The sequence below is a fragment of the Cyprinodon tularosa genome, unplaced genomic scaffold, assembly GCF_016077235.1.
Source record: "Cyprinodon tularosa strain WSP-4 unplaced genomic scaffold, ASM1607723v1 ctg313, whole genome shotgun sequence".
NCBI classification, from domain to species: Eukaryota; Metazoa; Chordata; class Actinopteri; order Cyprinodontiformes; family Cyprinodontidae; genus Cyprinodon; species Cyprinodon tularosa.
The window spans coordinates 1658516-1672726 of NW_024039023.1; the positions used below are offsets into that span (position 1 = coordinate 1658516).

General features: G+C 40.6%; 1 protein-coding gene across 8 annotated transcripts in view; it reads left to right on the forward strand.

Moving 5' to 3' along the window:
- The window catches only part of zmp:0000000846 (tenascin), an 83735-nt gene extending 70013 nt beyond the window's left edge, over positions 1 to 13722 (forward strand). For all 8 annotated transcript variants that reach the window (XM_038292497.1, XM_038292498.1, XM_038292495.1 and 5 more), the window contains 12 exons: positions 787 to 1059; positions 1289 to 1411; positions 2357 to 2500; positions 2583 to 2702; positions 2802 to 2945; positions 3041 to 3171; positions 5790 to 5928; positions 6261 to 6412; positions 6558 to 6654; positions 6742 to 6903; positions 9525 to 9688; positions 13270 to 13722. In XM_038292497.1, coding sequence (XP_038148425.1) covers positions 787 to 1059; positions 1289 to 1411; positions 2357 to 2500; positions 2583 to 2702; positions 2802 to 2945; positions 3041 to 3171; positions 5790 to 5928; positions 6261 to 6412; positions 6558 to 6654; positions 6742 to 6903; positions 9525 to 9688; positions 13270 to 13380 — 1760 coding nt within the window. In that variant the 3' untranslated portion in view covers positions 13381 to 13722. The remainder of the gene's footprint in view (positions 1 to 786; positions 1060 to 1288; positions 1412 to 2356; positions 2501 to 2582; positions 2703 to 2801; positions 2946 to 3040; positions 3172 to 5789; positions 5929 to 6260; positions 6413 to 6557; positions 6655 to 6741; positions 6904 to 9524; positions 9689 to 13269) is intronic.
- The last annotated feature ends 489 nt before the right edge of the window (positions 13723 to 14211 follow it).

The window sequence follows — 14211 nt, forward strand, 5'->3', positions numbered from 1 at the left end:
TCGGTGCTTCTAGTTTAATTTGGAATTTAATGTGCAGCCTGGTTACAATGCATTTGAATGTATGTCACTTGTTTCCCATGTCTTTGGATTTTAATCTTGAATGCTTTGATATTGGATCACAACCTTCAGTCTTTTAATTTCCGCCCTTATAGTGCAACTACTTCTCTACAGCAATTTTACCTTTTCTTTATTCTAAGCGTTCTCTTGTTGAGCAGGTGCAGCAAAGCAAAGGAAGAGACGCAGTTCTTCCTCTGCTTCTTCCTTCAAAATATGAACAAGCATTTCTGTTTGGTTTCATATTTTGTCATGTGTTTTCCTTCGCATTGTAGATCTCATGGACATCTATTGGTGAACATTCACCATTGCACTGTGTTGCCTTTGACCTCTGTTTAAGCTTTTTAGATTTTTTTCAGAAGTTAAAACCTATTCTTTAAGCAGGAAAACACTGATAAGTCGACAGACACTCTGAGCATGAAATGTCTTTTGATTTCCTCTTCAAGATAAATTATTTGTCTTATTTCCTTTGATGTGCCCTGAATGCATCTGGTCAGGGCTTGAAGGTGCATGGAGAACTCATCTCAACACCTTGACATTAATAAAAACCTACAAAAATCCTCTTGTCTTCTCTTTCTTATTTGTTCTTCATTAGCCGTCTTTAGACCTATTGACACTAACGTATACCGGCTGGAAATATAGCCATCTTTCTTTCTCATATCTGACTTCTTCCACAATAAACACTGTTGCTAAAAAACGCACTACTTCGTTATTGTTTCCTTGTCTAACCAGAGGCAGAGCCGGAGGTGGAGCATCTCTTCATCTCGGACATCACAAGTCATAGTTTCCGGCTTTCGTGGGCGGCGGACGAGGACCAGTTTGACAGATTTGTGATCAAAATAAGAGACAGTAAAAGATTAGCTCATCCGCGGGAGTACAAAGCGCGTGGCAGTGAGAGGACAAAGGTCATCACTGGCCTTATGAGTGGCACTGAATATGAAATCGAGCTTTACGGCCTCACATTGGACCAGCGTTCCCAGCCTATAACTGCAGTTGCTCAGACAGGTATATGAAAACTGCTGCAATGGGTTTCACATTTTCAAACTAACTATCCTTTCTTTCCCCAAGTGTGTGTTTAGTGCAATAATTAAAAAATAACACTAATCATGTTACATCCTCCTTTTAAGGTCAAAAATATTAAAAGGACACAGGTCAAATGGGTTCTCTCTGTTCTATTTGTAATAACGTTTCACTTTGTTTTCACATCGGTGCCTTTGCTTTTATGCTCTGCTAGGTCTGAGTGCTCCGAAAGGACTGCATTTCACTGAGGTGAAGGACTCTTCAGCTGTGGTTCACTGGTCCAATCCACGCTCTCAGGTGGATAGTTACAGGATCACCTATGTGCCCTTTGAAGGGGGTAAGAACTAAATCAGGGTTGTTGAAATACTACAGTGCTCTGCTAATTTAAGTAATTGATTACGGGAGTTCGATGTATGTTTATATAAATGCGCCGCCAAAATGTTATCACTTTATAAGAAACGATTCAATCAATCAAACACGTATCTCTGCTTCTGTCTGCTTGAACCCCAATCGACCTCAGCAGAAGTTTTTCCTCTCCACTGTTGCTACAAGCATGCTCTGTGTGAGAGATTGCTGAAGAGTCAATTAGTCGATGCAATCTTCTGGTTTTCCTTTGATAGAAAACTTTGAACCAATCTGACTGTATGATCGGTTGAATTGTCACTGTAAAGTGCCTTGAGATGACATGTGTTGTGAATTGTTGCTATATAAATAAACTGAATTGAATTATAATGATTAATCAAAAAACTATTGTACTTTTTTATTATTTGACAAGTTAAAATATTATTCAATTTGTATATTTTCATTCTTTTAAAATTGTATATCCCTTTATTATATTAGTACTCACTTAACATATACTGTAGTTTAGAAAAATAACTGCAGCTATTCGCTCTCCTAGTTTTGAAAATGGTTAAAGTTAGTTAATCTTTATTCTTATGCATAATTTTCCTCGTCGATAGTTTGTGTTCCTTCCTCCCTTTGATTCACTAACAGATGCTTTTGTCTTTTTTACACAACCTGTTTCTTCTATTCACATTTTTGTGTTTTAATTACCAATAATCACCTGGATTATCAGCATAACTGCTATTTGTAGTAAACCACAGACAAACTGTAATACTTTCATGTAAGGATAGTAGCTCTCCTCCTGCAGATGAGCTACCATGTTGTTCAGTGCTTTGATCATGAACTCTTAACTGAAAGGCAATAGTAGAGGTGATTATTGGTGTTCACATCGTGTTGTTTCCTCTGTTCTGAGTTTCTTTGTTCTCTCTATTTTTCACAGGAAGCCCATTGATTTTGAACGCAGATGGCAGCATGTCTGAGATGCTTCTGATCAATATGTTTCCTGGAAAGACCTACCAAGTGACTGTGAGTTCTCTGAAGGGTCTGGAGGAAAGCGAGCCCAGTACCGGCACTGTAACAACAGGTTCGATTTCAGCTGTTTTCCTACAAAACTTCCCAACTGTGTTAAGACGTCAGACAAACTATTTTCTTGTTTAATCCTTCAGCTCTGGACAGCCCCCGGGGTGTGACTGCAGTAAATGTCACAGATACGTCAGCTTTGCTGTCATGGCAGCCATCCGTGGCCAAAGTCGATGGCTACGTCATCACCTACAGTACTGATACAGGTTTGTTTCCCGTTAAGAAATCATCTGAAAACCTTCCTGAGTGGAATGTCAGTCTGATTGCTTGTATATGATCGTATCATTTTGTTTTTTTCCCCCCAGTGTCCCCAGTGGTGGAGCATGTTTCTGGGAACATAGTGGAATTCCAGATAAACACCTTGGTTCCAGGATCTCATTACACCGCTGCCGTTTATGGTGTGAAAGAAGCCCAGAGGAGTGAGTCCACTCTGACTGCATTTACCACCGGTAGGTCAGGCAACACTGTGCAAGAAATATACAACCTTTTGTTACACAGTGGTTTGTAGAATATTAAATCCAAATTCTAATTTCTCTGTGTCTAGATTTGGATCCTCCTCGTGACTTGATGGCTAATAATGTTCAAACTGACACCGCCACTTTGACATGGAAACCGCCTACTGCTGCAGTCACTGGCTATATGCTAAGCTTCTCCGCTCCTGGTGGTGTAATCAGAGTATGTTCCACAAAAAAAATTGTATACTTTGCAAACCCAAACTAGCTACTTGCTTTCAGACTCAGTGATGGCTTTACATATAAAGTCATAACAAAAGGTTTCTACAACTTTACTTTACTTTACAACTTCTTTTTATTCTGGTAATTAACACAAAATTATGGATGTCATTAACTGCAACTTTGATTTAAATCACAGAAAACAATCTAACCATTAAAATACTGACTTGTACTGTTTAAGACCAATCAGTATTAAGATGATTTTAGTAAACATATGTTCATCTGAAGGGGAAAATGTTCATCTAGTAGTGATTAGTAATGGAAATAATTCTTCTTTAGGGCAAACGTGTTTTTCTCCAAGCAATTATAGTAAGTGCATCAGGAAAGTTTTAAATGTTAGGATACCTCTGGAACTAAGACTGCACTCAAAGGGACTGTATGTTCAAACTTTTAGGACTTTCAGTCGTTTTGAAAAAAGCTTCAGGGCACCAGATAAACTCCAATGGATTCAAAGTTTTGAGTTAACCCCACTGCAGAGCTTGGTCAGACATGGCAGCGGGCGGATGTGAGTGGTTTAGTAGGGAGGATACTTTTGGATGCTTGGCATGTGTAAGTCAGGGCGACAGAGAAGTTACTTCTTTCTAAGGACAGTTAAAAATGTGTGCTGAACTGAGAAAAAAAAACATGCATTTGCAGTTTCTGTGTTTTCATTTAGAAAGAGTTGCAATTAAATCACATGTGGAAATGTTTTCTTATGCATCTTAACACATCCCAGACCTTCATCCTCCTGCTACTTTCTATTTTCTTCTCCTGTCGTCGCCATTACTAACATCCGGTTAATCATGTGTGACGTGAAGAAACTTCTTCTATTGTGCTTTTTGGAAATACATTTATGCAACGCAAAACACACAAAGAGGATCCAATTTTTTTTTTTTTACTGAATTAATGATTTTCAATTAAGAACATTTTATTTTTGTCATTAATTTATATTTGTCATTAAATTTTCAGTGTAGAAAATTTGTTTATTTTGAACATTAAAGACAAAGGAATGCCCTTATAAAGAGAAATGAGAACCACCTTAAATCCTATGTCATCTCAGGAGAGAAGCCTCCTGAGATCATTCATGTCTGGGGTTGCCGCCTGTCCAGAGACTTGACTCACTCAGGATTTTCCTCAAAAACCAGTATAAAGAATGACTAATAAATAGTGTCAAATCCGGCATAAGTCAGTTTTCCCAGTGATCCATCAGTAGTTTGATGAGCAATACTTTTTTCCACCAAGACTAAGGGTGTTTCCCACTAGTGTTCCTTACAGCTGTTTAAACCAAGCAGAGTCCTTCATTGGATAGGTTACTTCATTTGGGTGGATGAGGAAGTTATGTGATCCATGATGCGACCCAAACACCTTAAAAAGTAAAAACAAAACGTCTTTACTTCCAATTTAACTGTGGTATGAATAGGTTTCACCTGAGAAGTGTAAAACAATAACTAATGCATCAAAAGCAATTGAAAGTATACGTTACCTCATGCAATATTTACTCTTCATAATCAGGTTTTTAAAAAATCAGCACAACCACAGTGATGAAGGTTATTGATTATTTTTTTGATGAGCTATAGAAAAAAATAACACTGTTTCATAAAAATTGCCTTAAAAGGCCTTTGACAAGGATAAAAACATGCTATTCTAGTGGTTTCCAAACTTAATGCCAAAAGGGCAGCATACCAGCAGATGGGTTCATATCTATGCTGTGTAAACTCTTTGAAGGGTTTTCCTCTAAATTGCACCTTGAACTCCTTCTTGTTATCATCTACATTAATGATATTGATTGAAATGTCCCCAATACTGACGGCACACAGGAAGAGGTGCTGAGTAAACTTTAAAATGTCCTCAATGCTATTCAACATTGACTCTGTGCATTTAAATTTGTTTGTATCGGAACAAATACTGTTCAGAGTCGATATTGCAGCCTAACCCAAGCTTGGCTACCGGTTCGAATATTTCGGTGTTTTCATTAATGAACATCTCATATTTTCAATCAGCAGAGAGTGAAAAAACTTCTAGTAAATTTGGTCTTTAATTTGCTCCAGTTTGTTTCTTTGAAAGCCATGATAAATCTCCAAAGACGTTCATGTCTCTATTGGGTTATAGTAATACTATACACTTGCTCTCAGTTTTTTTTTTTTATGGTACTCTTTAATTTATAAAAAATCGTAAATTATTATGATATGGGAGGGATGGTTAATCCCCTCTGTCCCATAGAAAAAATAAACCACTGGTATATTTTCATCAATTAACAAAATAAAGGGAAAATAAACTGAACCAACAAGAGGAAGTTGAATGTTTTCTCTGTGTGGTTTAAGGCTGTATACTTTATGTGAATGTAAAACCTTTACACCCTTGTTGTTGATAATTTAGAAGGTTTAATCCATTTTGGAAAATAACAACAATGAATATAAGTGAAATCAAACAAGGCTAGTATGTCTACCTCCCCAAAAATAGTGTTAGAGTGACCTCAGTGGCTTCAGGATCAAATGAACATCCAGGAAACTCCAAATCTGATCACATTTGACCACAACTGGAGCTAATAATTTGTGTCCTGTTTTTATTATTTGTTGGCTGCAGGAGGTGATGCTAAGCCCGACAGCGTCTTCTTACAGCATGTCTCAGCTAACTGGCTCTACGAAGTATGATGTTCGCCTCCAGGCCATCTCCGGAGCTCAGAGGAGTCGCTACGTAACCACAACCTTTTCCACCAACAAGGGTAAAATCCCATTTAAAAAAAACTCAACTCTCTATATTTGTATCCCGCACTGAAATTTCCCTCTTAATGGGATTTTTTTCAAGTCTCTGACTGGTTACACAACATACCAGATGCGTCTCTAATGCTAATTCCATCAAAAACAGCTTAGCCGTGTCTATTTATTCCTCCGCCCCAAACAGCTCATATGGAACAACTTTAGTTGGTTTTTTAAATCCCGCTTTCATTTTTCATAAAGTCATTCCCGTTATAGTAGGATATGGTATGATGGATAACAACAATGAAGAGGAAGCACTTGCGTGCTTGAAGTCAATTTAATGTGTTTTTTTTTCCAGTTGGACAGTTGTACGCTCGTCCCTGGGACTGTGCTCAGATTCTTCTGAACGGGGAGACCACCTCTGGTCTGTACACCATCTATATAGGAGGAGAGGAGAGCCAGCCCATTCAGGTTTACTGCGACATGACCACAGATGGTGGAGGATGGATGGTGAGGAAACAGTTTCACATCACAGATCACACAGAACAGACTAGCTGCTATGCAGCACCTGTTTTTTTTCTGATGATTTACTGCAGACAGAGCCACAGAGACCTTAGTTTTTGTTTTGACACTCATGGAAGCCAGTCCTCCTCAGGTTTTCCTCAGGCGCCAGAACGGAAAGCTGGAATTCTTCAGGAACTGGAAGAATTACACAGCTGGCTTTGGGAACATGAATGATGAGTTCTGGCTGGGTAAAAGGAGTCCTCTTCTGGCATCATTCACTCTCTCTCCCTCCTCTGTACCCCCTGTAATGCTCACTCTTCAACTTTGTCCTATAGGTCTCTCAAGCCTCCATAAAATCACATCTTTAGGACATTACGAGCTGAGAGTGGACTTGAGAGATAATGAGGAATCGGCCTACGCGCAGTATGACAAGTTCACAATTGCAGAGCCGAGAACACGATACAAAGTCTATTTAGGAGCTTATAGTGGAACAGCAGGTATGCAACGGTTCAAAGTAGATCTAAAGATCCACGTTTTATCTACAGTACAAATATTATCGTATTTTATTGAATCTATCAGATACACAAACACTGGTGCCAGGTTTTTAAGTTCAAGGAAAATTACTTAGGGTTCTTATTTATTAATCTACGTCTTTGATTATAAAAAAAATAAAGGGAAAACTCTTACATCTTTATATATAAAATGCTTATTTAATCCCTGATTCTCCATGGCAGAGCCCTTTAACATTGGGGTTATGAGATCTGAGGAGGTTTTAGCAGTACTGCAGGGGAGGAAAAGGAGATTTGGTTCAATTTGAAAGAGGTTAAAGGGACAAAAATACCATAACTTGTACAATAACTAATGTGCAACAATTATTTAATATCCTGTGCAATAATTTTATATATATATATATATATATATATATATATATATATATATAACCCTATTTATATACACTACCGTTCAAAAGTTTGGGGTCACATTGAAATGTCCTTATTTTTGAAGGAAAAGTACTGTACTTTTCAATTAAGATAGCTTTAAACTAGTCTTGACTTTAAAGAAATACACTCATTGCTAATGTGGTAAATGACTATTCTAGCTGCAAATGTCTAGTTTTTGGTGCAATATCTACATAGGTGTATAGAGGCCCATTTCCAGCAACTATCACTCCAGTGTTCTAGTGGTACAATGTGTTTGCTCATTGGCTCAGAAGGCTAATTGATGATTAGAAAACCCTTGAGCAATCATGTTCACACATCTGAAAACAGTTTAGCTCATTACAGAAGCTACAAAACTGACCTTCCTTTGAGCAGATTGAGTTTCTGGAGCATCACATTTGTGGGGTCAATTAAACGCTCAAAATGGCCAGAAAAAGAGAACTGTCATCTGAAATTCGACAGTCTATTCTTGTTCTTAGAAATGAAGGCTATTCCATGCGAGATATTGCTAAGAAATTGAAGATTTCCTACAACGGTGTGTACTACTCCCTTCAGAGGACAGCACAAACAGGCTACTGCGGGTACTATTTAATGAAGATGCCAGTTGGGGACCTGTGAGGCGTCTGTTTCTCAAACTAGAGACTCTAATGTACTTATCTTCTTGCTCAGTTGTGCAACGCTGCCTCCCACTTCTTTTTAAACTCTGGTTAGAGCCTGTTTGTGCTGTGCAGCTAGAATAGTCATTTATCACATTAGCAATGTATAGAGTGTATTTCTTTAAAGTTAAGACTAGTTTAAAGTTATCTTCATTGAAAAGTACAGTGCTTTTCCTTAAAAAAGGACATTTCAATGTGACCCCAAACTTTTGAGCGGTAGTGTATATATTAGGGATGGAACGGTTTATGAAAACCGTCCGAACCGTTCGGTTTGACTGTCTCGGTTCGGTTCGCATGTGTTTCGTTCGGTTCATGCGCTGCTCCTTTTTCTCATAGGCGAAGCGTTTACCCCCCAGAGCAGAAGGTGGCGGTACTGCGACCAAAGCCAACCACCAGTAGTAAACAAGAAGAAGAAGAAGCGAAGCAGTGTAGCCGGGTGTAGCAGAAAAAAATCAGTTGTTGTGGAGAATTGTGTGGGTATGGCGAGTGGGAAAGAACAGAAGTTGGAGGACGCGCCAGCAGCACTTTATAGGTCTGCTGTATGGGACCGCTTTGCATTTAGAGTGACCTACGATGATGGCGGAAAGAAAGTTGTGGATAAAAGTGCAACAGTGTGCAAGCATTGTGCAACACGTTTTGTTTATGCTAACAGAAACATGACCAACATGTCATGCTAACCCCGAAATCCCACATACTTCGTCAGTGCTCCGCCCCGCTTCGCTCCAGGACGGCTGCACAAAGCAAAGCTACAGCCTCCACTGTGGCTCCCGTCCGCTCCCCTCTGAGTCCCTTGGAGATGGTAGAGGGCTACCATCAGTGAGATGATTAAATTCAAAGCAGCAAAACATGCAGAAATGATTCAGGGTTTCCACGGATCATTAAAAATAATTACAATTAAAGCTGCAGTCTGTTACATTGAGAAGAGAGCAGACTTCGCCTGAAAATTTGAAGAAAAACAGGTTTCACGCCACTCCCCCACCCTCTCTGCTTAGGTAGGGTGGGGAAATTTCACTGAAAATTCTGGATCAATGATAGACTTTTTTTTTTGCTTGCTTGCTTCTATTTAGGGACCTTGTTAAAGTTCAAATTACAATTCTTTGTTTGCTGACTGGAAAAGTTTTGGGGGAAAATTTGAAGTAACTGCATAGAAGCTAGAGGTGAACTGTGATATTCTGAAGTCAGAACAAATCATTTCCCTGAAGCTCATTTGAACCAGTAGCGGGAACGTAAATGTCCTCAGATCCTTAATATTTTCACTAATGACTGAGACAAGATGAACCTGAAAATGCCTAATTAGTCTTTCGAATTTAGCACTTCATTAAAGCCATTGAACTAATGTTATGGGTGGGTAAATTGGACCTTCAGGAACATAAAAGTTCACTGTAAAAATCAATGAAATAATTTCCCAAACATTAAAGCATGTTAATAATCTTCTATTAATAAAAAAAAAGTATTTCAGAACAGATCCTACCTTTAGAGCTGAGCGTGTGGAACCAGTTATTAATCTTTTATATTTCCTGTCAGGTGACTCCATGTCCTACCACCAGGGCCGGCCCTTCTCTACGTATGACAACGATAACGATATTGCTGTGACCAACTGCGCCTTGTCCTACAAAGGCGCCTTCTGGTATAAAAACTGCCATCGTGTAAACCTCATGGGGAAATATGGTGACAGCAGTCACAGTAAGGTACATTGTACATTTCTTTTTCCCTCCCTATATGAAAGTGTGAGTTTATCCAAAAATGATTACGCTGTCAGTGCATCTAACCCTAAGGTTTTTAGTGCTTCTCTTTTCTTAGAGGTGTTAACTCAGTGGGGCTGTATCTGATGGTACAGGTAAAACTAGATACATAAATTACATTTTTCATATTGAAATTAAATTTAGGTTATTAGTTAGGATTGTTTTTTTTATCCCCTCTAACTTGTTTAACTTGAAGGAAATAGCTTCAAGTTAAACAATCTCGCCCATCCGTTCTTCCGTACGGTTTCCCACATCTTTGAATGTTTGATCTATCTGTTTGGAAGAAAAGCCACAACCTACACATGACATCTGAGACCATTTGCTTCCTTAAGTCTCCATTAATGCTTACAATCTCTTCGAATGTTCACCCTCTTTTTTCTTCTTTTTTTTTTTTTCTTTTTTGGTGTGAATTTAAAAAATATAAAATACATACAGTAGCAGCCGTTCAAAATAGCCCTTCACAGTCAAACGGCAGCCGAATGGCGGCCCACTTCCCTGCAACTCCCAGTAAAATCCGCCCTAACCACCAGCCACTGGAGTGACCCCCTCCTTCTCCTGGGCGTGCATATTTTTTTACTCTGACTCCACCTTTTCACTGAATTACAGGCTCTGACCAGAAGATAATGCTTTAGATATTAATTTCCACAAATCATGACAGAAAGAATATTTTAGTACAAAGATTGATGTTTAAAAAGGAATCTTAGGGGACCATCCAAGGATCCGCCAAGGACCCATCAAGGAAATTGGGGACGTTTTGAATGGCTACTACAGTAAAAGGGCTTTTTTTCAGTTCTATTATGGAGATAAAAGGATCTGGCAATGCCCTAGCTTTGTTTCCCACGACTTCAGTCTACTTTTTCTATTGGTGCTGCATGAATTCGCATCAGCGTTGGAACATAAGAAGTAGATTTTGGATTTTGGACCCATCAAAATCTGTAAAAGAAATATTAATCCATCCATCGATCCATCTTCCTCCGCTTATCCGGGGTCGGGTCGCGGGGGCAGCAGCTTAAGAAGGGAGGCCCAGACTTCCCTCTCCCCAGCCACTTCTTCCAGCTCTTCAGGGGGAACCCCAAGGCGTTCCCAGGCCAGCCAAGAAACATAGTCTCTCCAGCGTGTCCTGGGTCTTCCCCCGGTGGGACCTGCCCGGAACACCTCACCAGGGAGGCGTCCAGGAGGCATCCTAAACAGATGCCCCAGCCACCTCAACTGGCTCCTCTCGACTTGGAGGAGCAGCGGCTCTACTCCGAGTCCCTCCTGGATGACCGAGCTTCTCACCCTATCTCTAAGGGAGAGCCCAGCCACCCTACGGAGGAAACCCATTTCGGCCGCTTGTATCCGCGATCTCGTTCTTTCGGTCATGACCCAGAGTTCATGACCATAGATGAGGGTAGGAACGTAGATCGACCGGTAAATCGAGAGCTTCGCTTTTTGACTCAGCTCTCTCTTCACCACGACGGACCGGTACAGCGCCCGCTTCACGGCAGACGCTGCACCAATCCGCCTGTCAATCTCCCGCTCCCTTCTTCCCTCATTCGTGAACAAGATCCCAAGATACTTAAACTCCTCCACTTGGGGCAGGACACCCCCCCTGACCCGGAGAAGGCACTCTACCCTTTTCCGGCTCAAGACCATGGCCTCGGATTTGGAGGCACTGATCCCCATCCCGGCCGCTTCACACTCGGCTGCGAACCGATCCAGCGAGAGCTGCAGATCACGACTTGATGAAGTCAATAGGACCACATCATCTGCAAAAAGCAGAGACGCAATCCTAAGGCCACCAAAACGGATCCCCTCAACACCTTGGCTGCGCCTAGAAATTCTGTCCATGAAGGTAATGAACAGAATCGGCGACAGAGGGCAGCCCTGGCGGAGTCCAACTGTCACCGGAAACGAGCCCGACTTACTGCCGGCAATGCGGACCAGACTCTGACACCGGTCATACAGGGACCTGACAGCCCGTATCAAAGGGCCCGGCACCCCGTACTCCCGGAGAACCCCCCACAGGGCCCCCCGAGGGACACGGTCGAACGCCTTCTCCAAGTCCACAAAGCACATGTAGACTGGTTGGGCGAACTCCCATGCACCCTCCAGGACCCTGCTGAGGGTGTAGAGCTGGTCCAGCGTTCCACGACCAGGACGGAAACCACACTGCTCTTCCTAAATCCGAGGTTTGACTATCCGACGGATCCTCCTCTCCAGCACCCCCGAATAGACCTTGCCGGGGAGGCTTAAGAGTGTGACTCCCCTGTAATTGGAGCACACCCTCCGGTCCCCCTTTTTGAATAGGGGGACCACCACCCCAGTCTGCCAATCCAGGGGGACTGCCCCTGATGTCCATACAATGTTGAAGAGTCGCGTCAGCCAACACAACCCTACAACATCCAGGACCTTGAGGAACTCCGGGCGGATCTCATCCATCCCCGGGGCCCTGCCACCGAGGAGCTTTTTAACCACCTCGGCGACCTCACCCACAGAGATTGGAGAGCCCAGTCCAGAGTCCCCAGGCCCAGCTTCCTCAATGGAAGACATGTTGGTGGGATTGAGGAGGTCTTCGAAGTATTCCGCCCACCGACCCACAACGTCCCGAGTCGAGGTCAGCAGCACACCATCCCCACTATAAACAGTGTTGGTGCTGCACTGCTTCCCCCTCCTGAGACGCCGAATATTAATATCATACTTTAACTGTGCACCATTCTAGAAGTCTGTAGATAAAAATATATTTTTGATGAAAAAGTTGTAGATATGGTTTAAGTTATATATTTGCTCAATTTTTTGTAGAATTGGAACAGCCTTTTATTTAAGGGTCTGGAAAAATGGGGCAGAGTGATGCCAAGCTTCGACAGTTTGCTGGAATAGTAGCTTTAAACATGATGCTGTCACCTCTGCACATCACACTTAGGACGGGAGCTTCTATTATAGGGCTGATTTTATCGTGGATAATAACACTCTCTCTGTTCTGTGGTTAATGAACACATTTTTGTGCCACATAAATTCCCTTTCTTGTAGACAGAACTGATCATTGCTGAATATTCTGGTCCTGTGTGCAGTTTTTTATTCTGTTTGAACCAATATATTTGGCTTCTGCAGGTGTCTGCAAATTATACACAAGGATTAAACAAACTTTCAAGAATCCAAATTAATTTCATGATATTTTGGCTCATTTTTCTATGACTTAACTCATTATTATTTTTGTTGTTCCCTAAATTAACTTAAATTCATTGATTAAACCTTTCAGGAACTCAAACTGACATGGCCTCATCATTATTGGTGTTGCTGCTTTAATACAAGATTGCATATGTAAACTTCTTAATAAAAAAAAAAAGAATAGAGAAAAATCTTTTAAAATTGCTTTTATCACATGCAAACAGTTTTGGTGATCTTCCCAAGTTAAAACAATTTGAGTTTGATTTACTGACAAAAGGTGAAAAAATAAGGGTTTGCGTCGCTTTAGCTTGTGTTTCAATTACATGGTTTCAGTCCACTGCTTTTATTTACCTGTTTTCTTCTTTTTTTATCTCACACAGGGGATAAACTGGTTCCATTGGAAGGGCCACGAACACTCGATTGAATTTGCAGAGATGAAGATCAGGCCAGCAAACTTCAAAAACCCTGAGAGCAGAAAAAAGAGCTCATAAACTTGTGAAACCACCGCTCCCTACCCCCACTGGTCCTGCACCTCCTCATCCCTTATTTAGAATCACTCTAAAATACACAAACCAGAAAAGAGTCATTTACTGGAATCCAGTAGGCTACTGGGTTTTACGTAAAAGCCTGGTATAAATCGCAACAAAAGATCCAGACATGCCTTTTCTAATTTTCCCTTATGTGTCATGTGATTTATTTCCAAACAAATTAGTTGTTGATCAGTTGTCTTTTTAAGAGTCTTGTTAAAGAACAATGATGTGTTTTGGAAAACAAGCAACTGCATAAGTGTATATACTTAAAAAAAAAAAGGATCCAATAAATTTGTGACATTTCACATCCCCCCCCTGCTGTACCCCAACCAGTCATGACATGACGTTGGATAACATTTACAAAAAAAGCATAAAGATTCCTTTTAATGAACATAAGTTAAGTGTTTGTTGTAAAACCCTTCGCCAACGTGCTTGCTGTTCATATTTCATTTTTGATTTGCTTTTTTGATTGAAAACAAAAGCATCTGGTGCTCTGTATACAAATAAAAAGGTTGGTTTGATAAAGGGAGCAGTGCTTGTTTTTTTCTGCACAATATCATATATGTCCAGCAGATGGCACTATTTACTTTTTGTACTCCTCGTCCTTCCTGAGAGGATTTTTACACATCAAGTGCAAAGGCATCATTTCATATCAGGGCAGTAAGAGTGATGCATATTTTAAAAGAGCTGTAATCATATTTTCGTGTTAAAAGCTACAGGAAGTATGTAAATGTTGAATTAATTGATACAATTTTTTTTAAGGTTCACAATGATCATTATCTAGGTCAAATA